Genomic DNA, 14,284 nt, shown 5'->3' with positions numbered 1-14,284 from the left:
CGCGCAAGAAGAAAGTGAATTTCGCGAAGTGTTGGAACCGCGATATTACGACGACAAAAGAGATGAAAACAACAGATGGACTTTGGTGAGCAAGACGCCCATTATACCCATCAACGGGCCTGTTTTCAACACTAAAAGAGTACAATACTATGAACCTATTAGACCAAATAACGCTTTTAGCGCTAACAGAAAGAAATACCATATAACATCAATCAGAAAACCGCTGGATGAAGACGTTGAAAAACCATACATTGTAAAACTAAAACCAGACATTTTCAAATTTAACGCAAACAAACTAGTAACGAATCCAATACTAATGACAAATTTCAACAACGACAAAACCCATCTTTCCAAAAATTCAACTAAACTATCTAATAATTCAAATAACGCACTTACAATTGTTGAATTAAACGCTACTAATGCTGACTTGACTATTTTAAAACCGATCGTTAATAAGTATATCACAAATATGACGGTAGACAGTGTCAAATTTAAACCTTTGAGTTTTTACGTCGATGACGTCATAAACCCTGATCAGGAAGTTGGGGAGAGCGAGAACGAAGCAGACCGGAAGAGGCCGGGGCGGCGGAAGCCCAAACCGGATGTGGGACAGTTCTACGACGATGTCCCACTGAAGTCCAAGTTTTTCGAAGACTTGGGATGTGAGTATTAATTTTTTTCAAATTAGTTTTAAGTTTTCTACCATAGTTGAGTTTATAACGAATGAAAACCTTTGGCTAAGCTGGCAGTACATAGAGGAGTCCTGGTTCCAACCCTAATATGCGTAAATAAAGTAGACTAAATGCGGTCAACGATATATGGTGATATAAGGAAAGGGTGCAAGGCTGAGATAAGCATTATCCATCAAACCAAGGATGGTGTGTTGAGATGTTTGGGCATGTGGAACGAATGAGTGAGGAAAGAATCTTCTTCAAACCCTTATCCGCATCCAATGGTGCATAGGGCACTGCATCATATAAACTCAGTGTTATTTTGATCGTTAACACATGAAGGAAAGGTGATAAGCCCTCCGCTTCAGGTACCAGTCCAGGGTAATATTGAATAAATATTAGAGTGAAAAAAATCACTATATTTATTTGACCCCCCTGGGAATCGAACCCGGACCTCCAGAACGGTAGCGTGCTGACCATTACACTATAGAGACGGATTAAAAAGAAGAAAGATTTATGAGGCGAATGTGATTGGTAATAGAATAAGAAAAAGACCGAGGAAAACATGGCGTTATCAAGTACTTCAAAATCTTTAAAGTGGCCAGGTCAGGAGTCGGAATAACTAGCTCATATGTATGAGGAGGTGCTAGAATGCGGAAGAGGCAAATAATGTTTGTAAAGATACATTGGTGTGGCGTTCTTTTCTCTCTGCCTACCCCTGCGGAGAGGTGGCGTGATGGTTAGTTAGCTACAATATCCAAAACAACCTAGTTTGATGAATGGATGTAAGGTACTGATGGCATGAAGCTACCAGGAGTATAGAACGGCGCAGGAGGTATTTGGTACCCATGCCAGTTAGTTAATTATTATTTTTACTTTAGTACTACGAAGGGATACATACAACCTTCCAATACAATTCAATAACACACATACGTTCTGATATTCCACTCATCACTTCCATACAAGCTTCTATGAAGGTACCAGGAGTACAGAACGACGCAGGAGGTATTTGATACTCATATTAGTCAATTTGTAATGATTCATGGGAATTTGGAGCGTTGCCCAATGCGAAATACCCAACTGAACCAACTTTTACCCCATACAGATGACGTCACAAGTTGCAGAAATACGTTTGGATGATACATTCAATGCAGCTCATTGGTTATGTAAAAATTTCGATGTGAAACTTGCGTCTACGTCCGTATTGGCGGTGTCCGCTTTTGAATCATGACATTGTGTAATTGGGGAAAAACATATTTAAATATCACCCGATGGAGTAACGAGCCTTGTTTAGCAATAAAATTAATTTTTTACAACATTTTCAGTGCGTCCAAATACTTGTTCACAAATCTGGATTATGAACCTCTAAGCTGCTCGATTTCGAGTGTCAAACTTTCCGTCCCGTGCTGGATTATTTTACGTTACAATATTTTTGACAAAAAAAGTATATTTTTGCCTATTTTTTGTAGTGAAACTTTCGGATATCCATCATAGATGTTCACAGTACACAATGCACTTTACTCATTATGTTTTTATGGTGTATTTACACAAAAATATTAACATTGACGGACTCGCGGCCTAAAGTATGGCGGCTGTATAGAAGACGCGGCTGTCGTATCTGCGGAGCACGAGCCGACCGGAAGTATTCACGATAAAGTTGACACTAAATTAAAATAATTTTGATATTTTATGACAATAAATCAAAGAGAACTAATTTATCCATGCTTCAAACAAAATTTAAGTGCAAAAAATTATCCATAGGTGTTGATATAAGTACGTAAAGTTGAAAAACGACTTTAGTTTCTGTTCAATACAAGCTTCTTTTCATCTCACCAATAGATGTCTCTAGTACAGATCTAGTGATTCAAGAACAATGTTTCAAAATTGGTTCATATATATAGAACTTCCAAGAATTTGAGTAGTGTGGTTGTCAATAATGGGTAGAACAATAATGGTGAATTTTATACGTGCGTAAAATGATCACTCAAACCAGCCTATGACGGTCGTCAGCCCCGGAAATGCCCAGACTTCCATAGTCTTCTTCATCTTTGATGAGATGTCAAAAAATGATATGAAAAATTTAGTCTTTGAAAATAATTTAATAATTTAAAAGTAGTGAATACATCGCTCACTCCTTTCATAAATCAAAAAACTTGATTTTTAAGCAGAACGTTTTTAAAGTTTAACAATATAATACTATGTATTAAAAATAAATATAAAGCCACTTATTTAACTTTTTACTGCGCAGCAGATCTTTATAGGTAAAACATGAATGTTTTTTCTCCATTTGTAAAAAATTTAGTATATTTTAAAAATACTTAAACAATACCTTTTCTTCAAAATGCAAAAACAACACTTTCTGCCCTGTATCGGGTAAATATTAAGTCAAAAATATGCCGCTTTTGCTGGGATATAGTACATTTCCTGGGCATTCCGAAAACATGCACAACTGAAAATTGACGATTTTTGATATATGACGTTCTTGGAGTGAGCGACATGGCAACCCTGGTGCATTTTTGATTTCCATATAAAAATGTGAGAAGTACCAAAGGCAGGTTTCACCTAACAACAGATGTAACGTGAACACGTCCACTTAGGTATGGATATATAAAGCAAACACAGACTTGTTTCCTATACGCTTTATCGAGCTCCAAACGAAGTGGGTCACTTTCCTTAGCGGAGACATCAACGCGTGCGCGCACCAAACCCGACACGAGAATTACTCTGCGTAGATATGTAAAGTAATATGTATATGTTGTTACTAATATAAGAGTTTCAGCTTAATAAAAAGCTTCTTTACATCTCACCAAAAGATGTCTCTAGTGAAGTTCTAGTGATTCAAGAACAAGGTTTCTAAATTGGTTCATATATATAGAACTTCCGAGAATTTGAGTAGTGTGGTTGTCAATAATGGGTAGAATTGGTGAATGTTACACGTGTGTAAAGTGATCACTTAAACCAGCCTATGACGGTCGTCAGCCCCGTAAATGCCCAGACTTCCATATTCTTCTTCATCTTTGATGAGATGTCCAAAAATAATATGAAAATAACTCCTGTAATTGGAGATAATCCAGAATTTGTGAACAAGTATTTGGACACACTCAAAATGTTGCATATATATATATTTATATATATATATATATATATATATATATTTATATATATATATATATATATATATATATATATATATATATATATATATATATATATATATATATATATATATATATATATATATATATATATATATATATATATATATATATATATATATATATATATATATATATATATATATATATATATATATATATATATATATATATATATATATATAATAAATCCCTTACCGCACCCGAATGGTGCATAGGGCACTGCTTCATATAAACGCAGTGTTATCTCGATCGATTACAATGAAGGAAAGGTGATCAGCCCTCCACTTCAGGTACCAGTCCAGTGTTGAATAAATATTAGAGTGAAAAAATCACTTATATTTATTAAACCCCCCTGGGAATCGAACCCGGGACCTCCAGAACGGTAGCCAAGTATGCTGACCATTACACTACGGAGGCGGACGTATATATATATATATATATATATATATATATATATATATATATATATATATATATATATATATATATATATATATATATATATATATATATATATATATATATATATATATATATATATATATATATATATATATATATATATATATATATATATATATATATATATATATATATATATATATATATATATATATATATATATATATATATATATATATATATATATTTACAGTGAAACCTCGTTATGACGGACTGATTAGGGGGAGGGGGTCTCCGTTAAAGTCGAGAGTCCGTTATATAAAAATAAGTTTAAAATAAATCAAAAGAACTTTTTTTTTTAAAAGTATGAACAGTTTTATTTATTTATTTTTTTCAATTTTTAACTTATATTTGGCAGTCACCCAGTGAAAGGATGTTTCTGACAGTGTCAAGTATTATTTTTGATTAACAAACAATATAATAATAACAATTAATACAAAATTACGTAGTTTAAATGCTGTTTGCTTTATAATTTCAGAAATTATTACCGCATTTCTAGAATTAGGTTTAGAAAGAAGGGTGATTTTTTTAATGAAGTTTCCACTGGTTTCAAGTGATTTCAAGCTCTAACAAACAGAATACATTATAATAACAATAAATAAAGGATATACGAAGAGATAAAGATTCTTCTACTTCTTCGTCTAAGCCTTATCCACACCCAATGGTGCATGGGGCACTGCATTGTATTGACGCAGTATTATCTTGACTGCTGACTGTCATCAGAAGACCTTCCGTTCAGCTACAGGAGGATTCGGAATTTAAGAATGTATAATATTTACGTCTTGATTATATCTTATCCGCCTCCGTAGTGTAATGGTCAGCGCGCTCGGCTATCGTTCTAGAGGTCCCGGGTTCGATTCCCAGAGGGAAGTCCAATAAATAAAAATGATTTTTTCACTGTAATATTTATTCAATATTGCCCTGGACTGGTACCTGAAGCGGAGGGCTGATCCCCTTTCCTTCGTGTGTCAACGATCAAGATAACACTGCGTTTATATGATGCAGTGCCCTATGCACCATTGGGGTGCGGATAAAGGTTCGAATGGAATGAATGAATAAAATTTACTTTTTTTCATCGTTTTTTTTTGTTCGTTATGTAGAGGTCCATTATATTGAGGTTTTACTGTACTTTCATACATTGTACACCTAATATGACGCTAAAACGTGTTATAATCTTACATAGTATCTGATTTTTAGTTGATACAATGGTTTTTTAATTTATGTCATCGTGAAATTCACGTGATTCCAAATCCACGTTCTCAAATCTGGGTTTTCTCAAGTAAGAAGTTATTTTTATTGACATCTCGACAAAGACGAAGAAAAGTATTTCTTCAATGGCTCAGTATTTCTTCAAGCTTGCTCAAACCAACCAATGATAGCTCAAGTGAACTCTGTATGAAGGAGTTCCAAAAAAATGAGTATTGTGCTTGTCAGTCATGGGTAGAATTGGTGAATGTTACACGTGTGTAAAGTGATCACTACTCAACCAGCCTTTGTCAAAAGCCTCAGCAGAGATGAAGAAGAATATGAATGGATGGGTATTTACATGGTGTACGACTTTAAATAGGCTGGTTTAAGCGATCACTTTATACAAGTGTAACATTCACAATTCTTAGAATGTTTTTCGCAGATACTCGGCACATTTTATAAAATCATATAAAGTCATCGGGTGTGTTATGGGGCGTATCCCTTTATGTATCTGCATTATAGAGCTGTAATAGTAGTAGTGTGGATTCGTTTCTGTTACGTCCTTCGTTACCAACTTACGAAAGCAACGTTTTAACGAAGGCGAATTTTGAAAAAGAAAATGAAAAATGAAAATATTGATTATATCGACTGTTATATACACAAAACGAGTCTTACACAACCCTTTATAGGTGGAGTATGTTAAATTTGATATTTCTTCCAAGTGATAATACCCAAGCAAACGTGTAAGGGCTGACAGCCTGACAGCTTGACAGCCTGACAGCTTGACAGCCTGACAGCTTGACAGCCTGACAGCTTGACAGCCTGACAGCCTGGCAGCCTGACAGCTTGCCAGCCTGACAGCTTGGCAGCCTGACAGCTTGACAGCTTGGCAGCTTGACAGCTTGACAGCTTGGCAGCTTGACAGCTTGACAACTTGGCAGCTTGACAGCCTGACAGATTGACAGCCTGAAAGCTTGACAGCCTGAAAGCTTGACAGCCTGACAGCTTGACATCCTGACAGCCTGGCAGCCTGACAGCTTGCCAGCCTGACAGCTTGGCAGCTTGACAGCTTGACAGCTTGACAGCTTGACAGCTTGGCAGCCTGACAGCTTGGCAGCTTGACAGCCTGACAGCTAGGCAGCCTGACAGCTTGGCAGCCTGACAGCTTGGCAGCCTGACAGCTTGACAGCTTGACATCTTGACAGCTTGACAGCTTGACAGGTCTGCTGTCTGTTTAGAGACCTACCCGAGTCACCACACTGCTGAATGCAACACAAGAATTTTTGGGCCAAAAGTCCAAAATTAACCACAAACTGTGGCTAATTTCATTAAAAAAAATACAAAAAAAACTTATTTAAAATTGAATACACCTGACTGCAGTATCGTTAACCCTTTAAGGCGATATTGCATAAAGGTGAAATTCTTTATATTTCAAGTGTCAACATTGTCAGCAAATGAAAGTGAAAGTTCTCACACCGCAAGGTGTTAAAAACGATTCGAAATTAATATTTTTAAAATTATCAAAGGTTACGTTAGGTAAGGTAAGGTAAGGTAAGGTAATAATATTTTAAGTGCGTCCAAATAGTTGTTCACAAATTTGTGTTTCATTCCCAACAGTTGTTTCGCATTTGTTACGTCTAAACTTATATGAATAAGACTATTTTTTGACATCTCAACATAGATGAAGAAGAATATGGAAGTCATAAGCTGGTTTAAGTGATCACTTTACACACGTGCAACATTCACCAATTCTACCCATTATTGACAACCACACTACTCAAATTCTTGGAAGTTCTATATATATATGAACCAATTTCGAAACATTGTTCTTGAATCACTAGAACTTCACTAGAGACATCTATTGGTGAGATGAAAAGAAGCTTTTTATTAAGCAGAAACTCTTATATTAGTATGTGAGGTCCGAATCCTGGATTATAATCACACACATGAGAAACGCCAAAAAATATCATTTTCGTTTTTCATAATTTGACCAGATAATTTATTTACAACATTTTGAGTGTGTCCAAATACTTGGTCACAAAATCTGGATTATCTAACAGGAGTTACTTTAATTTTTTGTTTAATATATATATTTTTAAATAATATAAAAATAACTCCTGTAATTGCAGATAATCCAGATTTTGTGAACAAGTATTTGGATACACTCAAAATTTTGTATATAATATAAATTTTTTTTGGAATTTTAATCTTTCGTCCGTCGCCCGACGGACGTTGCATTTTGGACTTGGCTCCTCCGTCTTGTGGACGCGCGGCGCTAAGTGAAAGTGCACTCACGGAACACCGGACTCTCACATCGGCTGTCCACCGTCCGTGACCGCTAGAGTAGATGTACCTTTGTAAACTAGGGTCACTCCAAATTACTGGGGAAATAAATTTTATTTTATTTTATTATTAAAAAAAATATATATGTTCGTCTCTGTAGTGTAATGGTCAGCACGCTTAGCTACCGTTCTGAAGGTCCCGGGTTCGATTACCAAGGGGGGTAAAATAAATATAAGTGATTTTTCACTGTCATATTTATTAAATATTACCCTGGACTGGTACCTGAAGCGGAGGGCTGATCACCTTTCCTTCATGTATAAACGATTAAGATAACACTGCGTTTATATGACGCAGTGCCCTATGCACCATTGGGGTGCGGATAAGGGTTTTATTATATTATTATTATTATTACAAAAAATAATTTAAAAAAATGCAATTTTTAGAGACACTTTTACCAAGTTCTACAACCTTAACTATATATTTTCATTAAATTTTGACCCTTTATCTGATCACAATGGCGCATAGGGCACTGTATCATATAATCGCAGTGTTATTTTGATTGTTAACACATGAAGGAAAGGTGATGCGCTCCTGCGTTTCAGGTACAAGTCCAGGGTAATATTGAATAAATTTTAGAGTGTAAAATCACTTATATTGATTTTCACCCCCCCTGGGAATCGAATCCGGGACCTCATAAGCGTGCTAACATAACACCAATGACTATTATTATAACATTAATATTTGAATGATTTATTACGTATATATATATATATATATATATATATATATATATATATATATATATATATATATATATATATATATATATATATATATATATATATATATATATATATATATATATATATATATATATATATATATATATATATATATATATATATATATATATATGAACAGTTGTTGGATTCCTTTTATACGTAGAAGTAAGACCGTCTATCAAAATTACAGCAAACATACGAATGGAATCTAACATCGCATAGTACATTATACATTTTTCACAAATATGTAAATGAAAACGGGCAAAATGGTGACAAATAAAATGGAAGATCTTGGAATATTCAGACTTACACACAACAATAATTTGGGATGAAGCAAGGGAGTAGAAGAAATATTTAATATAAGAATTCAAAAATCCAGCACATTTAATAAAAATGTAACTTTGTTTTAAAATCACTATTAATATTTTATTATAACTTGATCAAGACTAATTACTATTATATTCTCAACATTATTAATATTCAAAGCATTTACTTTGTGGTTAGTCATTTTTACTTATTTTTTTTCCAAAAATGTTAATAAAATCAGTATATAACCACTCACAGAGATTTTTATGTCTAGCGGTTTCGAGACGTACCCGTCTCTTCGTCAGGACAACCACTACCACAGCATGCAAACAATACTACCCTTCACCACCATAGCACCATTTACACACTCAAAACTACACAAAATGTCTAACACATGCGATTTATGGTCGACCCGAAGACCAACATGCACTATAGTTTCCAATACAGACATGCGTTACGAGAAGAGGTTAAACGTGTGAATACAATTAATCAGTCTTGATGAAGAAGCTTCGAAACCGGATGACATTATAATTAAGTTATAATAAAATATTAACAGTGATTTTTATACAAAGTCACATTTTAATTTTAAAATGGAAAATCACAAAGTTATTGCATCAAATAAAAATTTTATCCAGCATTTAATTTAAATAATAGCCATAATAGTTTTTCCTACTTATTTTACCGGACCTGCGACCAAATAATCGTTATTAGTCGGTATTCGTCAATATCCCGGTCATTGGTCAAATAAATTAATGCGAGAATAATTTAGTCGATGTTACCCCAATTTACTTTAGAGCACATTACAAAAATGGGACAAATTGTATGTGCCTTGAATATCAATTAGAAACTTGGAATAAAGAAGTTATTCGATGAAATCATACCACTTATATATATATTTATATATATATATATATATATATATATATATATATATATATATATATATATATATATATATATATATATATATATATATATATATATATATATATATATATATATATATATATATATATATATATATATATATATATATATAATAAAAATAATAAAACCCTTATCCGCACCCCAATGGTGCATAGGGCACTGCGTCATATAAACGCAGTGTTATCTTGATCGTTTACACATGAAGGAAAGGTGATCAGCCCCCCGCTTCAGGACCAGTCCAGGGTAATATTGAATAAATATTACAGTGAAAAAAAATCACTTATATTTATTTGACCCCCCTGGGAATCGAACCCGGGACCTCCACTACACTACGGGAATTACACTACGGAGGCGAACAAACATATATATATATATATATATATATATATATATATATATATATATATATATATATATATATATATATATATAATATTGAAAAAGGTAGTCGAAAAAATGAGCAGAGGAAGACCGAGAAAAACTTGGCACGATCAAGTATTGATCAAGTATTTATTTATCGAAATTTAGTAGTTAGCGTTTTAAGAGTTCAGTTCATTTTTAAATACTTGAAAGTGGTCAGGTTAGGAGTCGAAACAATCGGCTGGTATGTATGAGGATATGCGTGAACGTGGAAGAGGCGAATAATGTTTGCAAAGACAGAGTGGTGTGGCGTTGTATTCTCTCTGCCTACCCCTTCGGGGAAGCGGCGTGGTGGTTAGTAAGTTAGTTTATATTCCCGAAATACAAAGATTACCGTGCGATGTGAAATTATTCAAGGGCAAAACCGGAACTTTCAAATCACTTTGAAATGTAATTATTGACCCTAAAGTAGGCCGGTGTGGGAATCGAACCGAGAAGCCTTGAATTTCTTTATTTCCCTCACCGTTTGACCGAAAACTTGTCAAAACGTATCGTTTAATAAGGCTGCGGTCCAGAGTTTGAAATTTCACTCGAAACATGACAAATTCTCACTGGCCGAAGTCACAACATCTCTAACAACAGCTCTAAATCACAACATATCAACTTCAGAGTAGCTCGAAATCACAACACATCAAATTCACGGCAGCTCGAAATCACAACACACTAAATTCATATTGGCTGTGAATCACGACACATTAAAATAGTATTCGTTGTTAATCACAACATATATAATTCATATGCTACTCTGAATTTGATATGTTGTGATTTAGAGCTGTCTTGAATAGGATATATTGTAATTTCGATGTACTCTGAATTCAATGTGTGTGATTTCGAGTTACGGTGAATTTGATATGTTGTCATTTCGAACTAACGTGAATTTGATATGTTGTCATTTCGAACTAACGTGAATTTGATATGTTGTGATTAAAAAAAACAGACAAGTTATTAAAAGTCACATTGAATTTTGTTTCGTAACAACAGCCAAATAAGCAGTACCTTAATGCATTGGAAAGGTTCCTACCTAAAGCGGACGGCGATGACGAATGACGATTACAGTTATCGATAATTCGAAATCGATATTTATAATTCGAAATAAATGTTGCCGAATATACTTTCGTTTTTTTAGTACGTGAATTGCATTCAATAACAATTCGGACATAATATGAACGGAGAGAGTAGAATTTAATCACATCCATATGCGAAAAATGCGCCATCTCTGAAAACTTTCAAGAACCATCTGAAACATTGCTATATTTGTATATATCCTCGAAACCCTAGCTGTCCATCATATGATTCTTCATTAGCTGCCTCTTCTTCTATTCCTCCCCCCCTCAACTCCTTACCTGATGCTACTTCCTTTGCCATCCTTGTTATCGATTAACAATTCTTTTGTATATTTATAACTAATTAGTTTACCTTCACGCCGCTTTCTCGCAGGGGTACGCAGAGAGAATAGAACGCCAAACTAATTAGTATTTGCATACAATCTTCGCCTCTTCCACATTCACGCATTTCCTCATACATACTCGACGATCATTAAAAAAGTAAATAAAAATACATATGATTGATTGTAAAAAAAATCTCAGTATGAACAAACAAACACAATGGAGTCCTGGTACCAACGCTAATGGGTAGAAGTGAAGTATGGAGTTAGCAAACGAAGAATGAAAGTAGAAATGCGATCACCCTGATTAATATGCGGCAAAACGATGCATGATGGATATTCGAATGGTAAAATAAGGAAAGAATGCAAGGCTGAGATAAGCATTATCGATAAAATTTAAAAAAGGTATATTTAGATGGTTTGGGGATGTTTATATAATATGTAAAGAAAGATCAGTAACACACATTGATGATGCGAATGTGGTTGGTAATAGAAGCAGATGAAGACCGAACGAAACATATCACGATCAAGTATTTCAAATACTTGACTGTAGTCGGGTCAAAGGTCGGAATAATCAGCGGGCATGAAGGAGAAGATGCGTGAATGTGGAAGAGAAGTGATTTTTGAAGTGTACATTTCATTATATTCAGAAACTTTAAAATCAAGTTTTTTTAGTTATGACGTTCTTCAAAGGAGTGAGCGATATGATGAATTGTCATATACATATGATGAAATAATAATAAATAATAAAACCCTTACCACACCCCAATGGTGCATAGGGCACTGCTTCATATAAACGCAGTGTTATCTCGATCGATTAAACATGAAGGAAAGGTGATCAGCCCTCCGCTTCAGGTACCAGTCCAGTGTAATATTGAATAAATATTAGAGTGAAAAAATCACTTGTATTTATTAAACCCCCCTGGGAATCGAACCCGGGACCTCCAGAACGGTAGACGAGCATGCTGACCATTACACTACGGAGGCGGACACTACATATGATGAAATACAATTGAAAAATGACCAAATAACAAAATAGCGTTCTTAGTTATTAAAATACATTTCACTTACGAGTTAAATCAATAAAATTAGAATAAACCCATTCAGACCTTGATTCTTGTTTTAAAAAATTCATTTAAAAAGTGAATATAAGAAAGGAATGTAAGGCTGAACGAGGAATAATTGAAAATATTAGGAAGAGCTCTTTGCGGTGGTACGGACATGTGGAGCGAATGGATAGCGAGAGAATGACTAAGAAAATATATGTGGCGAATGTGAGAGGGAAAACAGAACGTGGACGACCGAAAAAGACTTGGCACGATCAGATCAATCAGAACCTGAAATCTGGCGGTGTCAAAAGTCTGCGTAATCGGAGGGCATGTATGACTAGATGTATGGATGTGAAAGAGGCGAGGAGTGTATGTCAGGACAGAAGAGTGTGGCGTTCCATCCTCTCTGCCTACCCCTGCGGGGAAACGGCGTGATGGTAGTAGTAGTAGTAGTTTAAAAAGTGTAAAATAAAATTTGTTATTATTTATTATATCTGGTATTTTATTTATTTGTTTCGGCATTCACTTTGTGGTAAGACATGATGTAATTAAAAACGAAAAATACTTGTTTTTTTACCACTTGAGTTTATTTTATTATGACGACTAGTTTCGGAAGCTAAGCTTCCATTTTCATGTCTAGATTGAAACTAAAACGTAATAATTAATTATCTGTCCTTTAAGTAAAGAGCGGGGTAAGTTAGGGGGAGGGGGTTAGTCAAGGGGCGGAGTTTGAAAATAAAGGAAATATGGAAAGCAAAGGTGAAGAATTTTGAAACAATATATTATTTAATAAATAATATATGTAGGTACACAATTCTAGATTATCTCCAATTATAAGAGTTATTTTAATAAAAAGCTCCTTTTCATATCACCAATAGATGTCTCTAGTAAAGTCTTAGTGATTCAAAAACAATGTTTCAAAATTGGTTCAAATACTTATATAGATCTTCCAAGAATTCGAGTTGTGTGGTTGGGTACCCAATAATGGGTAGAATTGGTGAATTTTACACGTGTGTAAAGTGATCACTTAAACCAGCCTATGACGGTCGTTAGCCCCGTAAATGCCCAGACTTCCATATTCTTCTTCTTTTTTGATGTGATGTCGAAAAATAATATGAAATAATATATTATTTACAGAACAGATAATTATTTGTCATGTTTTAGTTTACATTTAGACCTGAAGATGGAAGTTTGGCTTCCGAAACAAGTCGTCATTAAATAAACTCAAGTGGTAAAAAAACAGGTGTTTTTCATTTTTAATTATATCATATCAGACACTGTATTATTCATCCTATGTATGTTATATCAATATGAAAAGGTGTATATATTAACCTCCACGCTCGGCTACCGCTCTGGAGATCCCGGTTTGATTCCCAGGGGGAATCAAATAATGATAAGTGATTTTTTTACCATAATATTTATTCAATATTACCCTGGACTGGTACCTGAAACGGAGGGCTGAGCAGCTTTCCTTCATGTGTAACCATTCAAGATAATACTGCGTTAAATGTTGCAGTGCCCTATGCATCATTGGGGTGTGGATAAGGGTTGGTTTGAAGAAGTTCCTTCTTTTACATTAAAAAAAAAAACAAATTGAAAATTTTCCGGGCGTCAAAGTGTTATCGCTACACCCGCTTTCGAACCCGCGCACCGT

At 34.3% G+C, this 14,284-nt stretch overlaps 1 protein-coding gene across 1 annotated transcript in view; it reads left to right on the top strand.

Moving 5' to 3' along the window:
* Window positions 1–308: 308 nt before the first annotated feature.
* Window positions 309–14,284, top strand: part of LOC148300610 (chymotrypsinogen B-like) — a 53,032-nt gene continuing 39,056 nt past the window's right edge. Inside the window, exon 1 of the mRNA XM_088274526.1 lies at window positions 309–662. Coding sequence (XP_088130652.1) covers window positions 317–662 — 346 coding nt within the window. The 5' untranslated portion in view covers window positions 309–316. The remainder of the gene's footprint in view (window positions 663–14,284) is intronic.

The sequence above is a fragment of the Brachycentrus maculatus genome, unplaced genomic scaffold (genome assembly GCF_059751285.1).
Source record: "Brachycentrus maculatus isolate JH-2025_06_01 unplaced genomic scaffold, ASM5975128v1 h1tg000685l, whole genome shotgun sequence".
NCBI lineage: Eukaryota > Metazoa > Arthropoda > Insecta > Trichoptera > Brachycentridae > Brachycentrus > Brachycentrus maculatus.
This window is presented reverse-complemented; position numbering and strand designations above follow the sequence as displayed.